The 25,519-nt window shown below is 40.8% G+C and overlaps 1 protein-coding gene and 1 pseudogene across 26 annotated transcripts in view; both read left to right on the forward strand.

Moving 5' to 3' along the window:
* MAP4 (microtubule associated protein 4) overlaps positions 1–25,519 on the forward strand; it is a 258,274-nt gene that overhangs the window by 112,216 nt on the left and 120,539 nt on the right. For 25 of the 26 annotated variants that reach the window (XM_058443148.1, XM_032161716.2, XM_058443152.1 and 22 more), the window contains exon 3: positions 184–252. In XM_058443148.1, coding sequence (XP_058299131.1) covers positions 184–252 — 69 coding nt within the window. Of the gene's footprint in view, positions 1–183; positions 253–2,656; positions 5,074–25,519 lie in introns of those variants that run through there. The other variant, XM_032161729.2, reaches the window with a different exon arrangement.
* On the forward strand, positions 16,299–18,171 carry LOC116473886 (vacuolar protein sorting-associated protein 26A-like; annotated as a pseudogene).

The following is a 25,519-nucleotide window of genomic DNA, read 5'->3' on the forward strand; positions in this document are numbered from 1 at the left end:
AATGATTCTGTTCTGTTCTGTTTCTGGGTTTCCTTTTGTTAAATCTTTAAATTTTGAACAGTTTTTAATTGCTTTAACCTAATGCTACAAAGAGTGAGAAAAACTCCATTAATAAGACAGTGGTTGGATCTGTTTTTCATTTTTCTGTCTGTCACAATGGGTAATTATTTGTCATTGTTGCAGATACTCCATCTTCTAAACCAACACTACTAGCCAATGGTGGTCATGGAATAGAAGGGAGCGATACTACAGGTAAGTGATTCCCAGGATTCCCCAAATGTGTAGGTGATGCATTTTACAGTGAACATCTTGATAATCTCCTTTGAAGAGCATTATTAATGGAAGCATATGAATTATTTCTGAGGGTGGTAGTGTTCTTGTTGGAGGTATTTAAACCCAGGACATTGCCATGTAAAATCTCCAACAATGGAAGGAGAATAATGAGTTTCCTTTGATATTTTTTGAATATTTATTGGAGCTGTACCACACAAGAACTGGATCAACCTTAAAATACTTTTGTAGATGCAGAATAATAATCACCAAAATATGTTACATGGGAGGAATTTGGCCACTACAACTCTTTAAAACAGCAGGTCTGTTCCCCGAACCACATTGCATTTAGCTTTCTACAGTTCAATGTTAGGAAGCCAGTGAGCAACAAATTAGGAGTTATTTATTTTGCCCCCAGTGTGTTTCCTTTGTCTTTCCCTTAAATGTTGCTTTTGAAATTTACTTCTAACTAAACTCTTAGCTCTTTACTAGGTTTTGATATTCTTTCAGTTAGCACTGAGTTCCTGTGGGTTCCTGTCTCATAACCAGCACCAACCCCCTGCCCCAATGTCTTTGTAGTGAGCAAAATTCTCAAAGCAGTAGCAGGAGTCCCAGGGATATACTATATAAATATTTTCTTAAGTAGCTGATGTGAGAGTTGCATGTTTTATTTTCATAAATACCTGCATTTACTTTGCAGTTGTGATCAGGCCAACACTGCTAACCCAAATGAGTTGACTTCTAATGATCAATCCCATTGTTTCCTGCAAGTGTGCTCTTAACTGGGCCATACATTTGATTCACATTATTGCAGTGGAGGTAGTTAGTAGATTTGTCATATTTCTGTATTTCTCTTACATGCATACCTCAGCTGTGAGAAGCCCTTCTGTGAGGCACCACAGTATTTCTCTGTTTCTGAGGCTTCCAGAAAGCCTTCTGTTAGCAATAGCAGATATTCTAGGATTTATTCTTTATTCTATGACCATAGGAAAGTTGTATGTATCTTTATACATCAGATTTTTTGATGACCAAGTTCTTTTTGTTGTGAATGTTTACCAAGTGACATTTACATCCTTATTAGCAACTTAATAAATTAGGAACTCTTTACTTTAGAAGCTAGAAACAACCAGAAATGCCACTTTATCTTCCAGTTTTGTGAATTGATGTTTTTGTATGTCTTTGATAATCTCATTCAAATGTAGTATTGACTTTCTGTGTCTGCTTTGAAAGCAGTCATCTATGTGATGTGGTTTTTAAGAAAACATTTATGCAAATATCCCTGTGATTAAAGGAGAAGTTTGAACATGAACTTTTAAAAAATGAGTAAATTCAGCTTTCTTTAAGCAGGAACCGGTTAACCAGGGTAAGGAAAGGCTGGAGAGGATTGATTTGATTAGGCAGTTGAAAGAGTGGATGCCATTTTCATCCAGGAAGGAAACAACTACAAAAACAAGAGTAGATTTCTTCTCCAGTAGGAAGTCACGCCTGACCAGAAGAACTCAAACTCTGTGTAGCAGGTGCTTACCGCTGCCAGGTCTTAGTAGTACAAAATAGAAGAGTAAAAACTGTATCCTGGCCCTCACTGTTTCAGGATTCCCTTGTGACAGAAAAGAACCTGGCTCTTTATGAACTACCCAGTGGCATTATGAGAGTAGGTCGTTCTGTTCTTGGATACCTCTCTGCCCTTAGGTAGCATATAGTTTGCACACTTGGGTTGTTTGAGTTCTGAATTTAACCACTTAACTGTATTAAAATAGATACTTGGCCGGGTGCGGTGACTCATGCCTGTAATCCCAGCACTTTGGGAGACCAAGGCGGGCGGATCACCTGAGGTTGGGAGTTTGAGACCAGCCTAGCCAATATGGTGAAACCCCATCTCTGCTAAAAATACAAAAATTAGCTGGACGTGGTGGCACGCGCCTGTAATCCCAGCTACTTGGGAGGCTGAGGCAGAAGAATCGCTTGAACCCGGGAGGTGGAGGTTGCAGTGAGTCGAGATCGCACCACTGCACTCCAGCCTGGGCAACAGAGCAAGACTCCGTCTCAAAAAAAAAAAAAAAAAACTTTACTGAAAATATGCATGTTTTATTGGGGGAGGGAAGATGGAGGGAGGGGATGACAGTGCATGTTTTTGGAGCATGTGGTGACTTCATTCTAATTTGGCCATCACTACCTGGAGCATCTAACTTAATGCCATTTTGAAAATTCCCATTTCTGTTTCCTTCAGAATGTTATCTATAGTCCCGAGAGCAAACCAGCTTCATTAGTAGCTTGGGTTTATGAGCATCTTGTTATATTGAACTTGCTGTTTACTAATGACCTGTGCTTTTCCACCCTTTCCTTCCCCTTCCTACTTCTTCCTCCCTCTCTATTTTTCTCCTCCTAGAAGCCTAGCGTGTCTCTCAACACTGGGGCTGCTGCAACATCAGACCAGTGATCTTTCCTAAGCACCGTTATACTTCTAAAACCTTCAGCATTTTGCAGAGCTTTGCTTTTCCTTCCTGGACACGATGTAGAAGAAACTGAGGGTAGTTCTTCGGGGCCTATTTCTGCTGATGCCTGAGCAAACAACCTGCTTCCTCTTGTGCTCTGCAGGGTTTGATGGAGCCTCATTTCCCTTTGTGAACACAAAGTGCAAAATGAATTCTTTTTAATTTTAGTAATTTTTACAAAGGTTATCTAATATCTTTTATTTCTTGTTTTCTTTATGATTTTATCATTTGATTCATTCTCACATTTTTTTCCTTTAAATATTTTTAGTTGACCTTTTTCCTTTGGTTTTCAAGTGTTCAACATGAATCAGAATAGTGTAACACCAAATGAGAACATGTGTTTTCATAAAGGGGTTGAGGCCACCAGTACTGCAGTGAATTTCCTTTCTTCTCCCTCCTCTTTTCCTCTCTGAGCTTGCTTTTTTAGGGAAGGTTAATCTTACAGGCTACCTATGTTTCTCTCCACCTTACTAAAATCTGAATAATGATAGATATTTTAAGTTTTTAAATTGAGTAGTTCTGAGTAATCCTAGAGTATTTTTCCAAATTAAATAATCCTTTATTATTTGCAAGTTGGGCCAAATTTTTTTTTTTTTTTTTTTGGAGACGGACTGTTAACAATCTAAGGATCGTTTCAATAGGACCTTCTTATTCCCATTCCTAATTTTTTCAGACTAATTGCTTAAATCTAGAACCAGTTGAGATTAGTACTGTACAATGGTAAACTTTGATTGTATTTATAGAAATATAACATAAAACATGGACCATGTTTTGAAATCTTAGAGGAATTCTGGTTTAAGATCTGAAATACTTTAAAGTTTTCTATCCTTTGACTGATTATGCAGATTCTTATAACCCCCAAGGTACAGATTATTTCAGCTTAAAAGAAATAATTGGCACCATGTTCTGAGAAAGATTTTGAGATATACATTGTTTTTTGTTTTTGAGACAGGGTCTCACTCTGTCGCCTAGGCTGGAGTGCGGTGGCACAATCTTGGCTTACTGCAACCTCTGCCTCCCAGGTTCAAGTGGTTCTCCTACCTCAGCCTCCCAAGTAGCTGGGATTACAGGCATGCGCCACCACACCGGCTAATTTTTGTATTTTTAGTAGAGATGGGGTTTTACTTTGTTGGCCAGGCTGGTCTCAAACTCCTGATCTCAAGTGATCCACCCATCTTGGCCACCCAAAGTGTTGGGATTACAGGTGTGAGACACTGTGCCTGGCCAGATATACACTGTTTTAGATCCCCTGATACAAAACTGCTTTTGAGATGGTAAGATTAGAATATCATGAAAGTTTAAACTGAATCCCTGCAGCGACTTCTGGAATTTAGGAAGCATTCCCTCTTCTACAGGGATCTGGTCACAAGGGCTGGATTCTCTGACAAAAATTTCTTCTATGGATTCTGGACAGAAGACACTTGAGGGTGATATGTTTTAAAGGAAAGAGGTTATGCTCATCTTCTTAGCAGTTGATAAAATATTAAAACTCTCTTGCCATAGAGAATACACCATCAAATAAAACACAACCCTTTCCCTTTGGTGTACAGTTACTTATTAAGTTGATTTTTGGGTTTCCTTTGCCAGGGAACTTTTCAAAACTGGTAGTAGTTATTTTTAAAAATCATGTTTGACATCTTTCTATTGCTCGTAACCAGTCCCTGTAGCTGTCTAAGTTATGGGCGGAGAAGCCTGGGTATGACTTTCCGTTGTGTACGCTCACACTTCATGATTGACATTTATTTATTCTTTTATTTCTATTTGGTTATGCTTATTTTTGTTTGAAATTTGTTTTTTTCAAATATGTTTCCTTTTTGAACTTACAGAATTGTTGAAATTTTCTACTAATAGCCAGCTAAAATTTGGTATATATTAGCTCTGTCCGTTTCACTTGGACGTTTCATTTTGAAAGAAAGAAATTTTATGTTTCACATACAGTTTTATACAAAGTAGCCAGTCCCATAATGAAATGCTGTATTGCCATAGTGGTCACACCCAAGTGGTCCAGTATCTCAATGGTGAGGCAGCCAGACTGGTCAGGGCTGCTTTGTTGAAATGTGATGATTTTCATATGCCTTCTTTCTCTTTCTCTCTCTGTTTTTTTTTCTTTTTTGGCCCAATGTTGAAGATGTAGAACTTTGTTTTTAAATAATGTTTTTATAACTTCATTCATATACCTAAGTTTGTATTTTTTGTGACTTTAGACTTCAACAGTTTGTATATTGGGACTTTTAATGTGATTACTGTACTAAATAAATTCCACTAATAAACATCTTACATTAACACCTTATGGACTGAATTTGGTTGGGGTCATAATTGTCGAAATATAATGTTACTAAAACACAAGTTGGGTAAAGACTTGAGGCCCAAGTTCTAGGTCTAATATAGCTTCTAATCCTACCCAGATTAATTGTATGGACTTTTAAGTTTTTGTCAAGCATTTTCACTTATGATTTTTTTTTTTTTTTGAGACAGAGTCTCGCTCTGTCGCCCAGGCTGGAGTGCAGTGGCATGATCTCGGCTCATTGCAAGCTCCACCTCCTGGGTTCACACCATTCTCCTGCCTCAGCCTCCTGAGTAGCTGGGACTACAGGTGCCCACCACCACGCCCGGCTAATTTTTTGTATTTTTAGTAGAGATGGGGTTTCACCGTGTTAGCCAGGATGATCTCGATCTCCTGCCCTCGTGATCCGGCCGCCTTGGCCTCCCAAAGTGCTGGGATTACAGGCGTGAGCCACCGCGCCTGGCCCACTTATGATTTTTGATAGTTATTGTAAACTCTCTTTTATCCAGAATTATAAAAGTTAAGAAGTTCAAATGACTACTGATATTTAATGTCATTTGGTGAGAAAGTCACTTGACAGAAAGGTATGAAGAAGTTATTCCAAAAGGAAGTTTCCGTGGTATATCAGTTGTTGTTGGATGCTTTCTAATACTACATTTATTAATTTCTAACACTACATTTAGTTTAGTGCAGTTAAAATTCTCATTCACGGTCTTCCTAAAGTGCCTCCTGAATTATCAAATAAAATTTACTACATTCAGTAACATTTAATTTGATAACTTTATTATTTGATAACCCGGTATGCAGTATCTGGGAAGAATTCAACAAAATGCTCAGTTCCCTAGCCATTCTGGGTTAATGTTTGTTTACAGTAGGGTTGCAAGTACAATATGTTGACTGAATTAAGACATTGAAAATATTTTATATCTAAGTAATTTGCATAGCATAAGGAACTTTTTAAGCTTGGCAGACATTTTTGTTAAGAACACTTAATTTAATGTTTTTAGATTTCCTTTTTATTAAAACAGCTCAGTAATCTGTTCTCAGGTTTAAAGCACAGATTTTAAATACTGTAAGGAATAATTGACCATTAACTTTCTTATACATACCCTAGGTTTAAAGCTTTTGGTAATTGAAGCAATTCTTGAATTTTGTTATTGTACTCATCCCTGATGCAAAGTGAAACCTGGCTTCATTTGGATTCTTCCTCCTTATTGACTTGATAATATGGTGGGAAGCTAGAGGGTGTTCTAGGCAAAGACACAGGACAGGTCCGGCAGGCACAGAATGTTAGTTTCATTCCTAAATCATGTGTAATACTGGATTATCCTCAATTTTATGTTGATGCCGTTTCCATTACAGTGAAGGTTTAACAAGACTTAACTACAAATTATTTGTGGGATAAAGATCTGTGCGACCATGGAGGTAAATTACTCTTATTTACAGTGTTTGGGGCTAGACACATTGCACTAAGTGCTGTACAAATGGCAGTGTTACTGATTGTTTTCATCGTAATTAGAGTAGGTAAATGGTTTATTATTGTGATAACTGTTTGCATGTGTAAAGTCATGCCAGCAGTGAAACAGTAAAACTACTTTTTTAGAACGTCATGACACAGAAGGTATTCTATGTGCTTCATCACTATCTCGTCTGGTAGGATGCAAAGGATTCAGTATCAGAAAAATGCAAAAGCACCAAAAATGTGAAATATTAACAGATAAATAAGTCTGTGGTGTGTTAGAGTTTCTGAACAGCTATTGGAGCCATGCCATAAATTGGCATCATAACTCACAAGTGGAGCCCAAACATAAGCTGCATACTATGTTGCCATGTATAGACATAGCAAGACATCCATCCCAACTCCACCAAATTCCTGGAACAAAGTTTTATTTCTTTTCTTTCATTTTCCAGATAATGAGTTGCATGCTGGAGACACATCAGTAAATTAACAGCACCTAATGTTTCTTAAAGTTTTTTTGGTTCATGGTTTTCTAATAAAAATACAGAATTTCTCTTCAGAAAAGTCCACATATACCCATGTACAAGATGTTACATTTACTTTTAGAGTGTTTAGGACTCCATTGAAACCAGCTCATGGACTAGAATTTTCTAAGCCAAGCATTTAATTATACTCTAAGCCATGTTATTTCAATTTCTTTTGGGGTTTTGTATTGAATAAGACAAAATAGCTTCTTCTTGAGCTTTAAGTGAAAATATAATTCTGATTTTTTTTGTTTGTTTTTGTTTTTGAGACGAAGTTTTGCCCTCATTGCCCATTTGCCCAGGCTTGAATGCAGTGGCACGATCTTAGCTCACTGCAACCTCCGTCTCCCAGGTTCAAGCGATTCACCTGCCTCAGCCTCCCAAGTAGCTGTAGCTGGGCTTACAGGTGCCCGCCACAATGCCCAGCTAATTTTTTGTATTTTTAGTAGAGATGGAGCTTTACCATGTTGGCCAGGCTGATCTGGAACTCCTGACCTCAGGTGATCCACCTGCCTCTGCCTCCCAAAGTGCTGGGATTGTAGGTGTGAGCCACCGCGCCCAGCCTTCTGATGTTTTTTGTTTTTTGTTTTTTTGTTTTTTTTGAGATGGAGTTTCGCTCTTGTTCCCCAGGCTGGAGTGCAGTGCAATGGCACGATCTCGGCTCACCACAACCTCCGCCTCCTGAGTTCAAGCAATTCTCCTGCCTCAGCCTCCCGAGTAGCTGGAATTACAGGCATGTGCCACCACACCTCACCTGGCTAATTTTGTATTTTTAGTAGAGACGTGGTTTCTCCATGTTGGTCAGGCTGGTCTCGAACTCCCAACCTCAGGTGATCCGCCCACCTCGGCCTCCCAAAGTGCTGGGATTACAGGCATGAGCCACCGTGCCCAGCCTTTAAAGACTTTTTTAAAAACCTATCTTAAGTTCTAGTTACTGAGAGAAAATCCACACTGAGGCAAGGGCTTTGCATGTAGGTAGTTTATTTTGGGAAGTGGCCCCAGGGCACAAGAGTGGGATACTGGGAAAAGCGAAATCAGAGGAAAAGACAATACAGTGAAGTATGACTACTAGCCTAGTCACCGCTGTGGGCAAAGTAGGCTTAATTAAGTCTTTTGGGGTCTTTTGAGGACCTGTATAGAATGCCTGTCTACCTGAGTATCTCGGTTATAGAATTGGATAACGTTTATTCACCATTTACCATCTCTCATTGCTTAACACTTTTTTTTTTTTTTTTTTTTTTGAGACAGTCTCGCTCTGTCACCCAGGCTGGAGCGCAATGGTGTGATCTCGGCTCACTGCAAGCTCCGCCTCCTGGGCCTAACACTCTTGTACTTCTGGATTTGCACGTGTGCGGTGCCAGGTTGCAGATGTCTTGTCTCTTGGTGTCAGAGAAGTCGTAGGGCAGAAAACTCTGGTTTGGTTGATACAAAGTGCTGTCAAATCACACCTATGTGCAGCTGGATGCTGTAGCAATAGCTAGAATAAATGGTGAACTTAACAGAGTGGGAGGTGGGGGCACAAGAAGTATCTCATTAACCAAGAGGTTAATTCAAAGCAAGATTCTCTTAACGTAAGATTTGTCTGCTTATGCCTTACCATAGAGGATGAGATCCTTCAACTCTGTAGAGGAAATTTGAAGGAACTCCATCTATTATGGTACTAATCCTTTTTTTTCTCTCCCCGTGCCCCACAAGACAGAGTTTCGCTCTTATTGCCCAGGCTGGAGTGCAATGGCATGATTTGGCTCACTGCAACCTCTGCCTCCGGGGCTTGTGATTCTCCTGCCTCAGCCTCCCGAGTAGCTGGGGTTACAGGCTCCCACCACCATGTCTGGCTAATTGTTGTGTTTTTAGTAGAGATGGGGTTTCGGCATGTTGGCCAGGCTGTTCTTGAGCTCCCAACCTCAGGTGATCCACCCGCCTTGGCCTCCCAAAGTGCTAGGATTACAGGCGTGAGCCACTGCACCTAGCCAGGTGCTAATTCTTGAGCTACATTGTTAGAAACTATAGAGATAGCCACAGATGTTAGTTTTGGAATTTTCCACCCAAATGTTTTTTTCTTGAGTTAGTTTTAGTAGTTTTTATGTTTCTAGAAATTTGTTCATTTAATCTAGGTTATGTAATTTGCTTGCCTACAGTTCTTAGTATTCCCTTATAAACCTTTTTTATTCCTGTAAGATTCATAGTGATTATCTCCTTTTTATTTCTGGTTTTAGTAGTTTGAATCCTGTCTCCTTTTTTCTTCATAAATGTAGTTAAAAGTATGTCAATTTTTTTCATCTTTTGAAAGAACCAACTTTCAGTTTTGGTGAGTTTTCTCTATTTTCTCTCCTCTGTTTCCTCTATTTTCACTTTAATCTTTTTATTTCCTTCCTTCTGCCTAATTTGAGTTTAGTTTGCTGTTTTTCTAGTTTCTTTTGGTAGAAGGTTATGTTAGTAATTGGTGATTTTTATTTTATTTTATTCTTTTAATATAGGTGTTTATGGCTATAAATTTCCCTCTTACCACTGTTTTAGCTGTACCTCTTAAGATTTGATATGTTGTGTTTTCATTTTCATTCATCTGAAAGTATTTTCTAATTTCTTTTGTGATTTATTTGACGTGTTGATTATTTAGGAGTGTGTTAATTTCTGCATATTTGTGCATTCCCCAATCTCCTGTTTACTTTCTAATTTCATCCCATTGTGGTTGGAGAACATAATTGGTATTCTTTCAATCCCTTTCAACATATCGAGGCTTGTTTTCTGGCCTAACATATGGTCTGTCCTGAAGAAGAATGTATATTCTGCTCTTGATGGGGGTGGAATGTTCTGTAAGATGTCTGTTAGATCTAGTTGGTGTATAGTGTTATATAAGTCTTCTCTTTCCTCGTTGGTATTCTGTCTTGTTCTATCCATTAGTGAAAGTGAGGTATTGCAGTATCCAACAATTATTATTGAATAGTCTATTGCTTGCTCTAGTTCTGTTAGCTTTAAATTTTACATGCTTTTTACATTTCTCAAGAATAAATTCCTTGTGAAAAATGCTACGGTTGTGGATAAGAAAGATACACACAAATGATCGCTACAACTATGTGCCTCTAGGGGCCTCAAAAGCAGCAGCTGAAATGTCGGTCACTGGTAGGACGATTTGAAGTGTTTTTTTGTTTTGAGGCAGGGTCTTACTCTGTCACCCAGGCTGGAGTGCAGTGGTGTGATCATAGCAGCCTGGAACTCTGGGTTCAAGTAATCCTCCCGCCTCAGTTTCCCAAGTAGCTAGGACTACAGGTGCACACCACCATGCCTGGCTAATTTTTAAAATCTTTTGCAGAGACAGGGTCTTGCTTTTCTGCCCAGGATGGGCTTGAACTCTTTGCTTCAAGTGTTCTTCCCACCTCGGCCTCCCAAAGTACTGGGATTACAGGTGTGAGTCACTGTGCCCGGCCTAAATGTGTGTTTTATTTTATTTTATTTTATTTTATTATTTTTGAGAAAGAGTCTTGCTTTGTTGCACAGGCTGGAGTGCAGTGGCATGATTTTGGCTCACTGCAGCCTCCACCTTCCGGGTTCAAGTGATTCTCTTGCCTCACCCTGCCGAGTAGCCGAGATTACAGGCGCCTGCCACCATGCCCAGCTAATTTTTGTATTTTCAGTAGAGACAGCATTTTACCACGTTGGCCAGGCTGGTCTAAAACTCCTGACCTGAGTGATCCGCCCATCTCGGCCTCCCAAAGTGCTGGGATTACAGGCATAAGCCACTGCACCCAACCTATTTGTGTTTTTTGTTTTGTTTTGTTTTGTTTTGTTTTTTGTGACGGAATCTCGCTCTGTCGCCCAGGCTGGAGTGCAGTGACTCGTTCTCGGCTCACTGCAACCTCCTCCTCCGGGTTCAAGCAATTCTCCTGCCTCAGCCTTCCAAGTAGCTGGGATTACAGGCATGTGCCACCACGCCCGGCTAATTTTGTATTTTTAGTAGAGATGGGGTTTCTCCATGTTGGTCAGGCTGGTCTTGAACTCCCGACCTCAGGTGATCCACCCGCCTCGGCCTCCCAAAGTGCTGGGATTACAGGCGTGAGCCACTGCGCCCGGCCCTAAATGTGTTTTTAAAAGATGATCTTTTTTCCTCAAAATCTCAACAATATTTTTTGCAGAAATAGAAAAATCCATTTGGAATCTTAAGGAGCCCTCCTGAATAGCCAAAACAATCTTGAAAAAGAACAAAGTTGGAAGTCTCATTTGTTGATTTTCAAAACTTACTGAAATGCTATAATAATCAAAACTGTGTGGTATTGACTTAAAGAGAGACATGTAGATCAAGGAACGGAATGGAAAGCCCAGAAATAAACTCTTTTATACATGGTAAGATGATTTTAGACAACGGTACCAGGACCATTCAATGGGAAAGGATAGTGTTTTCAATAAATGATGTGGGGAAAACTGGATATCCACATAAAAAAGTTGGATCCTGCTGGGAACAGTGGTTTATGCCAATAATCCCAGCACTTTGGGAGGCCAAGTGATAGGATTGCTTGAGGCAAGGAGTTCAAGACCAGCCTAGGCACCATAGGAAGACCTCATCTCTTAAAAGAAAAAAAAATTGGGCGGGTGCAGTGGCTCACGCCTGTAATCCCAATACTTTGAGAGTCCCAGGAGGGCAGATCACGAGGTCAGGAGATCGAGACCATCCTGGCTAACATGGAGAAACCCTGTCTCTACTAAAAAATACAAAAAATTAGCTGGGCGTGGTGGCGGGCACCTGTAGTCCCAGCTACTCGAGAGGCTGAGGCAGGAGAATGGCGTGAACCCAGGAGGCGGAGCTTACAGTGAGCTGAGATTGCGCCACTGCACTTCAGCCTGGGCAACAGAGCAAGACTCCGTCTCAAAAAACAAAAAAAAAAGTAGTGTGGGCCTGTAGTCCCAGCTACTCAGGAAGCTGAGGCAGGAGGATCCTTTGAGCTGAGGAGTTCAAGGCTACAGTGAGCTATGGTAAAGTACACCACTGCACTTCATCCTGGGAGACAGAGAGAAATCCTGTCTCTCTCTCTCTCTTTTTTTTTTAAGTTGGGCCCTTATCTTATATCATATTCAAAAATTAACTTAAAATGGATCAAAGACCTAAACAAAGCACCGAGGCTATACATTTCTTAGAAGAAAACATAGGGGGAAATCTTCATGACATTGGATTTGGCAGTGTTTTCTTGGATATACACCAAAAACACAGACAATAAAAGAAAAAACAGATAAATTAGGCTATATGAAAATTGAAAATTTTTGTCTACCTCTGTAGAGTGAAAAGGCAACCCATGGAGGCAAAATATTTGCAAATCTTATATCTTCTCAGGAGTTAATATCCAGAATATGTAAATAACTCCTAGAGCTCAATAACAAAAATTAAAAATATGGGCAAAGGACTTGAAGAAACATTTCTTCATAAAAGATACAAAAATTGCCAAGAAATACATGAAAAGATGCTCAGCATCATTAATCATTAGAGAAATGCAAATCAAAACCACAATGAAATATCACTTCATACTCATTAGGATGGCTAGTATGAAAACAAGAACAGAAATTAACAAGTGTTTACAAGGATGTGGAAAAATTAGAACCCTTGTGTACTGCTGGTAGGAACGTAAAATGAAAGCGCTATGGAAAATAGTATGGCTCCTCAAAAAATTAAAAACAATTATTGTAAGATCCAGCAACCCAACTTCTGGATATATGCCCAAAGGAATTGAAATCAGGGACTCGAACAGATATTTGTACACTCATGTTTGTAGCAGCATTATTCATAGTGGCCAAAAGATGGAAGCAACCCAAATGTCCCATCAACACATGGAATGAATAAACAAAAATGTGGTACATTCATATAATGGAACGTTATTTAGCCTTAAAAAGGAAGGAAATTCTGATATGGTACAACATGAATAAACCTTGAAGACACTGTGCTAAGTGAAAAAAGCCAGTCACAAAAATACAAATTTATATGCGGTACCTAAAGTAGTCAAATTTACAGAAACAAATACAAATATACTCCATTTATATGAATTACCTTAAGTAGTCAAATTTACAGAAACAAAGTAGAATGGTGGTTCCCAGGGGCTGGGAGAGGCGGGGAATGGAGGTGTTGTTGCTTAATGGGTACAAAGTTTCTGATTTGCAAGATGAAAAAGTTCTGGAGATGGATGGTGGTGATGATTGCACAACAATGTGAATATACTTAATACCACTGAACTGTACACTTAAAAATCATTAAAATGGTAGAAATAAATGCAGCTCATATTTAAAGGGAAAAAATTTCAAATTAACCATCGTTTATATCACATCTCTTCAGAATTAAAGGGGTGCTTTATATGTTATGTATCTTGTGAGTTCTGGTTTGTCCAGTTGCAGAGAGAAATACACAAATATGTAAACATTGCTTAAATGCTAAGCAGTTATAGGGAACATTTTGTAAGAACAGATACAATATTGGTTAAATTCCATGAGGGGGTTGAGTGAGAACTAAGGAAATTTGAAATTCGAGCTTGAAATCTCCATTTGGATGTAGAATTGACATCTCAAATTTGAAATGTTCTAAACTGAATGCATGATTGCCCCACCCCAAAATCAAAACAAAGAAGAAAAAGAAGGAAAAAACCACCTGCCTCCCCATCTCATTAAATGGAAATTCTGTCCTAGTTGTTCAGGCTAAACATTTGGTTTCCCTATCCTCTTCTGCTCCTCTCACACCCCACACCCAGTTTGTCAGAAAAAGATATTTGGAACCTGACCACATCTCGCCACCTCCACTGCTCTCTCCCTGATTGGACCACCATCATTAACCTTGACTACTGTAATAACTTCCCAAATTAGTCTCTCTGCTTTCATTTGCTTGCTCCCTGCAGCATATTCTTAAAAACATCTACAGTGGTCCTGTACATTGATTGTGCTGTTCTTTTGCACAGAACCCTCCAGTGGTTTCCCATCTCAAAGTAAAAGCCAAAGTCCTTATGAAATACCACAAGGCCTATGATGTCCTTGTCATCCTTCTGACCAGATCTTTTCTTAGTTACCCCTTTACTTACTTTGCTTCGTGGTGTTCTTGCTACTGTTCCTTGAACAAGCCCGGTGGGCATCTGCCTTGAGCTCTGAGCACTAGCAGTTTTCTCTGCCTGGAATGTTCTTCCCTCTGATATATTCATGATTGACTCTTCACTTTCTCAATGAGTACTTCTCGACTATCTTTTTAAAAATTGCACCCCTTCTATTTTTTCATCCCATTGTTCTACTTGAATTTTCTTCGTGGCATTTGTCATGTCACTTTCTAATAATTTGTATGGTTTACTTATCTGCCTTTCCCCAGCAGAAGAAGATATTATAGAAACAAATTTTATGAGAGGGACAGGGCTTTTGTTTTGGTCACTGCTGTGGCCCAGCACCTAGAACACTGTCTGGTGGATAGTAGATCCTCTGTAGCTATTGAATGAATAATCTTCAATATCTATTTGCTTCCGGCCTCACATGGGAAAAGAAACTTAAAAACAAGACCAGATACTATTGCAATAATTCTTGCCAGGTTATTGGTACACATCTTTCTGGAAATGTGTTATCTGTCATGAATTTGTTTAAATTTTGAGGAAGCTGTGGATAGAGCACCTACTAGCTTTGATTTCTTAGGCAAGTTGTTTGCCCTCTTTGAGGCTAAGATTCTTGCTGTGTAAAAGGAGAGCTCTATAAAAATAGTTGTTTGCCTGAAGTGACAGAAATTATTTTCAGTGCTTTGCGACGTTGTTGAAGGGGTTAATATTTAAATGTAAGATGATATTAGAATGATGATTAATGTTCACATAGAAAGTCCTTACAGTTCAACCCATTATATACTTTTGTTAATAAATCATTCTGTTTGACCATCAGCCGCTTTTCCTACTTAATTCGTTGTGTAACAGTATTTTAATTGGATGTAACTGGAGCATATCGGTCCATTGTGAAGCAGAAATGCTCTGTTTCTAGAGGACAAAACTGGAGGTGAAACTTCAAAAGTGAGCTCCAGGAGACTGAAAGAAGAGTTTTTTTGTTTTGTTTCTTGTGAAAAAATTAACTTAGGACTCTCACTGCAAAAAACTGGCAAGCCTGGCCCTCCAGTGGGTTTTCAGCAATTTAAAATGAAATGAGAAGATGCAAAACTATGTCAACTGTAAACTTAACATTAGACTCCTTAGAGGTCTTCATTGAAGGATTTTGCTTTCTGTTTAACAAATTGATATTTCTGGTCTTCAGTTTTTCTGTGTAAAACGAACAGGCGTTCTGCTGTTTCTGCTGCTGCTATTAGTGCTGAGCAACAGAGATACAGTATGTTCTGCGGTAGGTGATAGCTTTTTAGACATTTAGAGATTAACATGTGCCTTCTGATTTATTTTCTTTGGGTTAAACATCTTTCATTTTTTCTTCTACTCTTTCCTATTACGTAGATTTATGCTGTTTTTAATGACCAATATTTGGATCAGAGTCTATTCAGGAGACAGAAGCTACACCATAAATTGAACAGAGAATTTACTACAGGGGTAACGAGAACCCTAAAGAATACAGGAATGACAGATACAGGGAATAGTCACTACCCTTAGGGCTGGGGCAGAGTACACAAAGAAATAACAAATTTGGAAAAGTATCCTCCCCCCACCCCCAAAGCTGATTGCATGTCTTGGAGGAAGTCTCCATTTGGTAGTAAAGATATTTGCTGAGTTGTTGCAGGTCAGGGTGATGTGGGGCAAACAAGCCCCCACACTGGGGCTTAACACAGGAGGGTTCTTGGCTTTGCCAGGAAAGAATTTAAGGGTGAGCCAGTAGTGAGAGAAAGAAACTTTTATTTAACCAGTGCTGCTTCTTGCTGAGCAGGGCTAACCTATAGGCAGTGTGCCCAGAATCGGTATCTGTGGGCTACTAGCTAGCTGTTTATATCTGTTATTAATTATATGCTAATTAAGAGGCAGGTTATTTAGAACTTTCTGGAAAAGGGGCTGGAAGTTTCTGGAATCCGATAAGGTAACTTCTAGGCTGTTGCCATGGCATTTGTAAACTGCCATGGCACTGGTAGGAGTGTCTTTATGCTAATAAACCATGAGGGCAACTAGAGGTTACTTTTGTCAGCATCTGCTGGTTTCAGCCAGATCTTGTTCCAATCAGCAGGGTACGACAGGAAATTAAGGCCTGCTGATCTCCTACCTCAAAGGTAGTTAAGCAGGAAGCTGTACTTGGGGGTGCTACGGCATCACCAGCAAGCCTGTTTGAGGCACTGGTGGAACTTGCCTGGTAAGATGTCCATGAGAGTGCCCACTAAAGCTTGTTGGGATGAGCACCGTGGGGTGTTCCGCACACCAGCAGAGCACCATGGAAGTAAGAAGATGTAAAAGCACACTAGAACCAGGAAGAGAAACCCTTTCCTTCCATGCCCTCTACTAAGCTTAGTGTCATCATGCCAGCTGTCTAGGAAGAAATGTTTACATTATTACAAGCAGGGCAATGAAAGGTAGATTTGGAATTGAGAGGCAATATATTGATTACTTGCATAGCCTATTATTTTGGCTACTTAGCTTCCATATGCACTTTACACACATTTGAGCTCCCATATAACAGTGAAACTCTTATGTTTCTACCTAACAAGATACAGCTATATCAGAGGGTGAAACTCTCACCCTTGTTCTAAAATGAGGAATGAGGACATGCTCCAGCCCCATAGTCATTGTATCCATTGCTGGCTATATTTTTGTTTGTTTGTTTGTTTGTTTTTAATAGAGTTGGGGTTTTGCTGTGTTGCCCAGGCTAGTCTCAAACTCCTGAGCTCAAGCAATCCTCTGGCCTCAGCCTCCCAATGTCCTGGGATTATAGGTGTGAGCCACTGTGCCTGGCCTGCTGGCTGTTTATCAGTCCTCAAATAGAAGTTCCAGCGGCAGAGGGCCAAGGTCATGTGATGGGAGCCAGGGGCTTGGAGTTCTGAGGGAAGAGGAGTGAAGTATTGGGGGATGTGGCAGTATCACTGACAGTGAGGTTTTTTGGAGGCTTTTTTGGTCCGATTTGTGAGATTGACATTGTCCTTAATGATAAGGAAACAAAGAAAATGGCAGAAGTGAAAACTGAAAATGGCAAAGTAGAAAAACACTATCTCCTCTATGATGGAGAATCTGTTTCAGGAAAGGTGAAAGAGTCTAGAAAGAGGCTAGAGCACCACAACATTAGAATTGAATTTGTAAGTCAAATTGAACTTTTCTGTGATAAGAATAATATTCAAGAGTTTGTAAACCTAGTGGAAGAACTAGCCTTACCTGGAGAACTGACTCAGAAGTTGTGATTTTGGATTTATACATGTTGAAAAATCATGAGAATCTTACATTGGTGCTAATGTCCTCTTGATGTATTGAAGTGTTAGTAGTAAGAAGACTGACAGACTTGGTAAAAAGAATGTGATCTTACTGTTCACCAACTTGCCAGCTATCCTGATGGAAGTGGGCATTGAAGATTGTCTACATACAGAATTTGAGGCCGGGCGCGGTGGCTCACGTTTGTAATCCCAGCACTTTGGGAGGCTGAGGCGGGCGGATCACGAGGTCAGGAGATCGAGACCACGGTGAAACCCCGTCTCTACTAAAAAATACAAAAAAATTAGCTGGGCATGGTGGCGGGCGCCTGTAGTCCCAGCTACTCCAAGAGGCTGAGGCAGGAGAATGGCGTGAACCCGGGAGGCGGAGCTTGCAGTGAGCCGAGATTGCACCACTGCACTCCAGCCTGGGCGACAGAGCGAGACTCCGTCTCAAAAAAAAAAAAAAAAAAAAAGATTGTCTACATATAGAATTTGAATATAATGAAGTATCATTTAAAGGATGTGACTGTTACAAAAATTTACCTCTTATAAGTAAGAATAAAAATACAACATATGGGGTTACAAATGATCAATAAGACTATTGTTAGCAGGATATGACCTAACTCCAACAATGAAAGTTATGAACAAAAAAGTTTCAGTAAGGTACTTTTTGAATTTAGCGCCTGTTGATGAGGAAGACAGAGGGTACTTTAGGCAGCAGATCATTTTATGGAGAAAAGCTCCTGAAAAACTGAGGAAACAGAATAAACTTTTACCAGTGATTTGAACCTCCAGAATCACAAGCATCTGCTGAATATCCTGAAATATACTGAATAGGATGAAAAAAGAAAAACAAAACTATAATCATTAAGTTAAACAGGTTAAAGATGGCTGCAGCATGTGGAGGGGCAAAATGGCCATAACTCTGCCCGGGCGTGGTGGCTCACGCCTGTAATCCCAGCACTTTGGGAGGCGAGGCAGGTGGATCACTTGATATCCCAAATTCAAGACCAGCCTGGCCAACATGATGAAACCCTGTCTCTACTAAAAATACAAAAAGTTAGCTGGGCATGGTGGTGCGTGCCTGTAATCCCAGTTACTTGGGAGGCTGAGGCAGGAGAATTGCTTGAACCCAGGAGGCAGAGGTTTCATTGAACCAAGATCGCAGCACTGCACTCCAGCCTGGGCAACAGAGCAAGACTCCATCTCAAAAAAATAAAAAATGGCCAAAAATCCATTTATATTCATCTTCCTTTATCTTACAGCGCTACATTTATTTCATGATATAGCAAAATGTTCTTGATGTATATACATTTTTTTTTTTTTTTTTTTTTTGAGACGGAGTCTTGCTCTGTCGCCCAGGCTGGAATGCAGTGGCACGATCTTGGCTCACTGCAAGCTTCACCTCCCGGGTTCACGCCATTCCCCTGCCTCAGCCTCCCGAGTAGCTGGGACTGCAGGCTCCTGTCACCATGCCCAGCTACTTTCTTTTTGTATTTTTAGTAGAGACGGGGTTTCACTGTGTTAGCCAGGATGGTCTCGATCTCCTGACCTCGTGATCAGCCCACCTCGGCCTCCCAAAGTGCTGGGATTACAGACGTGAGCCACCACGCCCAGCCACATTTTTATTTTTTCTTGAAAATCACTCTTTTGCCCAGGCTGGAGTGCAATGGCACCATCTTGGCTCACTGCAACCGCTGCCTCCCATGTTCAAGCGATTCTCCTGCCTCTCAGCCTCCCAAGTAGCTGGGACCACAGGTGTGTGCCACCACGCTTGGCTGATTTTTATACTTTTAGTAGAGACAAGGGTTCTCCAGGCTGGTCTCGAACTCCTGACCTCAGGTGATCCACCCGCTTGGCCGCCAAAAGTGCTGGGATTACAGGTGTGTGAGTCACCATGCCCGGCCACCTTCATGTATATACATTTTTAAAAGTGCTTTCTTTGAAATGCTCAAATTTTCTTAAACTGCCTTTTTTTTTTTACTGCACACTTTGAGATAAGCATTCAGATATGCATCAGCATAAGCATTAAAGATTTTCATGTGGAAGAAAACAAAGTTTCACTGACTAGTTTGTTACCAAAAGTTGTATTATAAATCTTATTTCAAGCTGGGTGCGGTGGCTCATGCCTGTAATTTCAGCACTTTGGGAGGCCGAGTTGGGTTTATCATGAGGTCAAGAGATCAAGACCATCCTGGCCAACATGGTGAAACCCCGTCTCTGCCAAAAATACAAAAATTAGCCAGGTGTGGTGGCACACGCCTATAGTCCCAGCTACTTGGGAAGCTGAGGCAGGAGAATTGCTTGAACTCGGGAGGCGGAGGTTGCAGTGAGCTGAGATCTTGCCACTGCACTCCAGCCTGGTGACAGAGTGAGATTTGGTCTCAAAAAAAAAAAAAATTAGCTGGGTGTGGTGCACACCCCTGTAATCCCAGCTACTCAGGAGGCTGAGGCAAGAGAATCACTTGAACCTGGGAGGCGGAGGTTTCAGTGAGCCAAGTTCGCACTACTGCACTCCAGCCTGGGCAACAGAGTGAGACTCGGTCTCAAAGAAACAAAACTAAACTGAACTAATTCCAACTTAATAATAATGGGAAGAAGGAAGGAAGAAAATGGTTAGAATATACAAATAAATACCAAATATAACAAAGAGAAAGTTCATCATTCTCATTTCTGTGATTAGTAATGAGGCCATAGTTGATATCTAGGCTTCTTTCTTCAGTTACCTGTTTCATGTTTCCCTTGCCCTCAGCACGAACCTCAGCTGGTTGAGGTTCTTTACCTGGTGAAATGACTCAAATTTTTATTCCCTCATTAGTCCAGTCCTTTTTTGGTTGCTATAGTTTTCCATTAATCTTTATTTTTGGCATGGAAGTATTAAGAGGTGACTTAGATAATCCCTTGGGTTTCAGACATAGTCCTCCTTGCTTTCACTGTGTAGCAGCAACCCGGTTTCCCCTTGACAATTCGGCTCAATCTTTCCCAACCAGTAGGTTCAGCCTGTCGGTTCAGTGGTGTAAGGAGTCCCAAGTAGCCAAGTGGCAGTCTCATCTTCTGATGCAATTGAACCATTGTTGTGTATGCTAGTAGATATATTTCCTGCTTAGAGACTAACATTTCCAAGCCAGCAGAACTCAGTTGTTAGGAGTGAAAGCAAATATTCAGTGATTGCTAGATATAATAGTGAGTGGAGCCGCACACACTTCTATCCTTTGATTCCCAGACCTGTATATTCTGATTGTGGGAGGAGACAGCACCATGTAGGGGGTCTCTGATTGAAATCATTACCCCATCCTTTCGGGATGCTGTCTCCCTGAAACTGTAACTTAGTCTTCAGTAATCAATTCCCTATTTTAATTAGGCCAACCATTCTGTGTGATAGGGTGTGACAACACCAGTTAAGTCCATGGACACGAACCCATTTCTGCATTTCTTTACTATGAAATGACTTTCTTGGTCAGGAGCAATGCTGTGTGGGCTTGACACGGTGGCATATGCCTGTAACCCCAGCACTTTGGGAGGCCAACGCAGGAGGATCACTTGAGCCAAGGAGTTTGAGACCAGCCTGGGTAACATAGTGAGACCTTGTCTCTATTTTAAAAATATATATATTTTTTGGCCAGGCGTGGTGGCTCACACCTGTAATCCCAGCACTTTGGGAGGCCGAGGCGGGCAGATTGCCTGAGGTTAGGAGTTCAAGACCAGCCTGGCTAACATGGTGAAACCCCATCTCTACTAAAAATTTTAAAAAAATTAGCCAGGCATGGTGGCACATGCCTGTAGTCCCAGCTACTTGGGAGGCTGAGGCGGGAGAATCGCTTGAACCCAGGAGGCAGAGGTTGCAGTGAGCCAAGATCACACCACTGCACTCCAGACTGGGCGACAGAGGGAGACCTCGTCTCAAAAAAAGAAGCAGCCACAACGCTGTGTGGAATGTCATGGTGGTAGATTGGGCACTTCTATATAAGTTCATGGGTGGTGGAACTGACAAAAACATTATAGGCAGAGAAGGCAAATCTGTATCCAGAATACATGTCTATTCTAGTGAGGACAAATCTCTTCCCTCACCCTGCCCTTATTCCCCATAATAGAAGTCCAGCGTAATCAACTTGCCACCAGGTGGTTAGTTAGTTTTTGGGAAATGGTGCATATTCAGGGCTCAGAGCTAGTCTGTGCCATTAACAGATTAGACATTTAGCAGTAGCTTTAGTCAGGTCAGCCCTGTTTAGGGGAAGATCATGTTGTTGAGCCCATGCACAGCCTTCATGATCATTTTTTCCATGGGTTTTATTGAGCAAGCACTCTGGTAGCTATGGAAAGTGTCTAACATTGATATTCATGAAGTACATCATTTTGTCAACTTGCTTATTAAGAGCCTCCTCTACAGTGAATGCAAATGATTATTCACATGGGACACAAATATCTTCACAGTCTGTGCCTGTTCTGAGAGTTTCATCTGCATATCTTTCCCCAAGATTTCCTTGTCACCATTTCCTTCCAAGTTCCTAACTAGCCAACAAAATCTTTAATAATTATTCATAAATGAGTATAAATCTCTGCTTCTGGTCATGTCTTACCTCAGGCAAAAGGGAAAACCAAATATACCCCTCAAAGTTCTGCCCTCTGAAGGGAAGATTTTTCTTCATCGCTGCCCTTCAGTCCTACCTCTTTAAATGAGGCTGTAGTGCTGCAGCTGTCCACTTTTGGGTGATACTGGCATGTTGTGCAGAGCTGTGTGTAAACCAGACTTGAGTTTTTTCTTTCCACAGTCAGCTGGTCATATGGAGCTCTCAGGAGGCCATTGACTTGGATTGAGGGAGAGGAAGCAATGCCACAGGACTCAATGCTGAAGTCTGAGCTACCTGCTATGTAACTTACTCATATTTCTGGACCTGCTTGAAATTTTTTTTTTTTTTTTACGTATTTTTCACTTGATGATAGATCGTGCTGCACATGCCAAGCTAGACTGCATAGGTTGGATAACATCTAGTTCCTGATGAGAAGCTCAGGACACGTGGTTGCATTATGTCCCATGGTTAGGCATTTGGTCTCTGCCAAGACCCAATAGCAATCCTGAAACTATTTTTTGAAAGGTGAATAACTTTCTGCAAAAGAGGGCATAGATTTTCTCAAAATTCTAGAAGTCTGGGCAGTGATTCTCTTATTCTTGCTTGCTAAAGACTCCATTCAGCATCCCTATTTGCCAAGGACACTTCAAGTATCATTGGATCTGCCGGATCATAAGGCCTAAATGGCAGAGCAGCTTGAACCACAACTTGAACTTGCTATAGAATCTTCTCTTGCTCTGAAACCCACTCTAAACTGTCAGCCTTGTAGGTAACTTTGTAGCTGGGTTGAAGCCTACCAAACATTGTACCCTCTTTTTCATTGTTGGTGATGTTAATTAGAGCAACTTAATCACCTTGGAAGGGAAATTTTGACATGTTTTGAGCAATTGAATCCTGACATTTCATTGCTGCAGTGGGTCTCTGAATTTTTGTAGGGTTTATCTCGCGTCAACTAGTTTGTATATGTCTTACTAAAGCATCTAACGTATTTGCTACTTGCTATTTATCAGACCCAATTAGCATAATGTCAGTATAGTTGACTAGTGTGTGTGTGTGTGTGTGTGTGTGTGTGTGTGCTTATTTATTTTTTTTTTTTTTGGAATGTCACGCTATCAAGATCTCTGTGGGCTACATTATGGTAGGAGAATGGCGTAGCCCTGAGGCTAGACTCATAGGCACGTAAAAGGCAGGTAAAAGCAATGTGCTTCTGGTGGTTCTTGCAGATTTGTATGAAGAAAGAGGCATTATTCAGGTTAATAGCAGTATACCAAGTGCCGTGACCCATGTTGATTTGCTCCAGTAAAGATGCTATATCTGGGGCATCAGCTGCAATTGGAATCATCACTAGATTAAGTTTATGATAGTCCACGAGTTTATGATAGTCACTAAGATCCATCTGACTTCTGCACAGGACAAACTGGCAAGTTAAATCAAGATATAATAGGTATCACTACCCTGTTTCTTTCAAGTCTTTTGATGGTGGCATTAAGCTCTTTAATTCTTGAGATGTGATATTGCTTCTGGCTTAATATCTTTAGTTGGGAGGGGAGGTTCTAGGGGCTTCCATTTAGCCCTTACTATTAAAATGACTCATCAGTTGGGTCAGAAAGCCAATATGGGAGTTCTGCCAATAGCCAAGTATGTCTGTTCCAAGTATTTATTCAGGAACTGAGGAGATAACGACAAAGTAGGTCCATTGTACTATGGGGTCCACTGTGAGGTGGACTTGAGCTAGGCATTTCATCTATTACCTGACCACCGTCAGCACTCACTTTGACTGATAGGCCACAGTAGCATTTTGAGTCCCCAGGCATTAGTAATCCCTGAAAGGTCTGGGTATTTCCTTTTCTCTAATCCATAGTCACTCTAGTAAATGGCCTTTAGGGAAGCTTGGATGAGGATTTACAGTATGTACTTGTACTTGTGGGAACACTACAGGTTATTCCTCAGGGGACCTGGGCTTGTTAATTGACTTGGGTCTGGAAATTAGATGAGAGGTCAAAACTTTTCTAGTCAGGTTTTTACTACCAGAGCTGGAGTTTTTTTTCAGTTGTGCAGATGAATCTGTTTTGGTAGGCTGCTTGTGGAATACTGTGATCAATTACTGCCAAAGATCCTGGTGGGCCAAGGTGTTCTGATTACCAATACAACTCTACCGTCTTTATAGTAGATGTTCCCACCTTGTCTTTGGTGATTACATGCTGCTACTTGGCCTCTGTTATTCTAGGATCCCGTTACCCCTTTAAATCAGGGAACCCACTTAGTGGTGGCATTTCCCATGGCCATACCTGGGGGTTGTGACAGAGACCTTAGGGACTGTAAAACCTAAAATGTTTATCTGTGGCCCTTTATAAATAAAGTTTGCCAACCCATGTCTAGGGGAACAGGGACACACTGCAAAGGGGAGCAACCACAGAGCTTTTCAAGGATGAAGGTGATCCCCTCACTAATGCATTTCTGTTTTGTTGTTGGTGGTGTTTTTTTTTTTTTTGAGACAGAGTCTCACTCTGTCACCCAGGCTGGAGTACAGTGGCACGATCTTGGCTAACTGCAACCTCTGCCTCCTGGGTTCAAGTAATTCTCATGCCTCAGCCTCCCAAGTAGCTGAGGTTACAGTCGTGCACCACCACACCTGGCTAATTTTTGTATTTTTAGTATAGTCAGGGTTTCACCATGTTGGCCAGGCTGGTCTTGAACTCCTGGCCTCAAGTGATCCACCTGGCTCGGCCTCCCAAAGTGCTTGGATTATAGGGGTGAGCCACCATGCCCAGCCTCACTAATGGATTTCTCAATGCCTGAGTGAAAGGATTATCTTCCGGGCTTTTTTGTGCAACATAGGTTACACGTGAAAAATCCGTTCCAGCATTTCTGTCTCCCTAAGTTTTTGAATTGCCTCTTCTACATCTTGCTAGGGAAACTTTGGCATCTCTACCTCATTAAACATAGTGGACTCTTTTTTAAAAAAAAGTTTTATTTATTTATTTAGAGACAGGGTCTCACTCAGTCACTCAGGCTGGAGTGCAGTGGCGTGATCATAGCTCACTGTAACTTCGAACTGCTAGGCTCAAGTAGTCTTCCTACCTCAGCCTCCTGAGTAGCTGGGATTACAGGAATGCACCACTGTGCCTGGTTAATTTTTTATTTTTTGTGGAGATGGGGTCTCTGTATGTTGCTCATTCTAGTCTTGAACTCCTGGGCTCAAGCCTCCTACCTTGGGCCCCCCTGCTGAGATTGCAGGTGTGAACTGCACCCAGTCCTTTTGTTGTTGTTTTGTGGTTTTTTTGGTAAGTTTTTAAAGTCCTGTTTATTGAAGCATGAATTTACATTCAGTAAAATTCACCCTAAGATTTGACAAATGCATAGTCATACCATACTCAAGATGCAGAACCATTGTAAAATCACTCTGACAATTCCCCCTGCCCCTTTGCAGTCAACCCCTTTTTGATCCCAAGGAACTAATTGACCTGTTTTTCTGTCGAAAGTGTCAAATTTAATCACTAAAATGACCTACAGTACCATGGAAAAATATGTAAGCATATAAATTACACAAACCAATTTTTTTTGTATTTTATTTATTTTTCGAGACGGAGTCTTGCTCTGTCACTCAGGCTAG

Source organism: Hylobates moloch, unplaced genomic scaffold (genome assembly GCF_009828535.3).
Source record: "Hylobates moloch isolate HMO894 unplaced genomic scaffold, HMol_V3 SCAFFOLD_8, whole genome shotgun sequence".
Classification (NCBI taxonomy): domain Eukaryota; kingdom Metazoa; phylum Chordata; class Mammalia; order Primates; family Hylobatidae; genus Hylobates; species Hylobates moloch.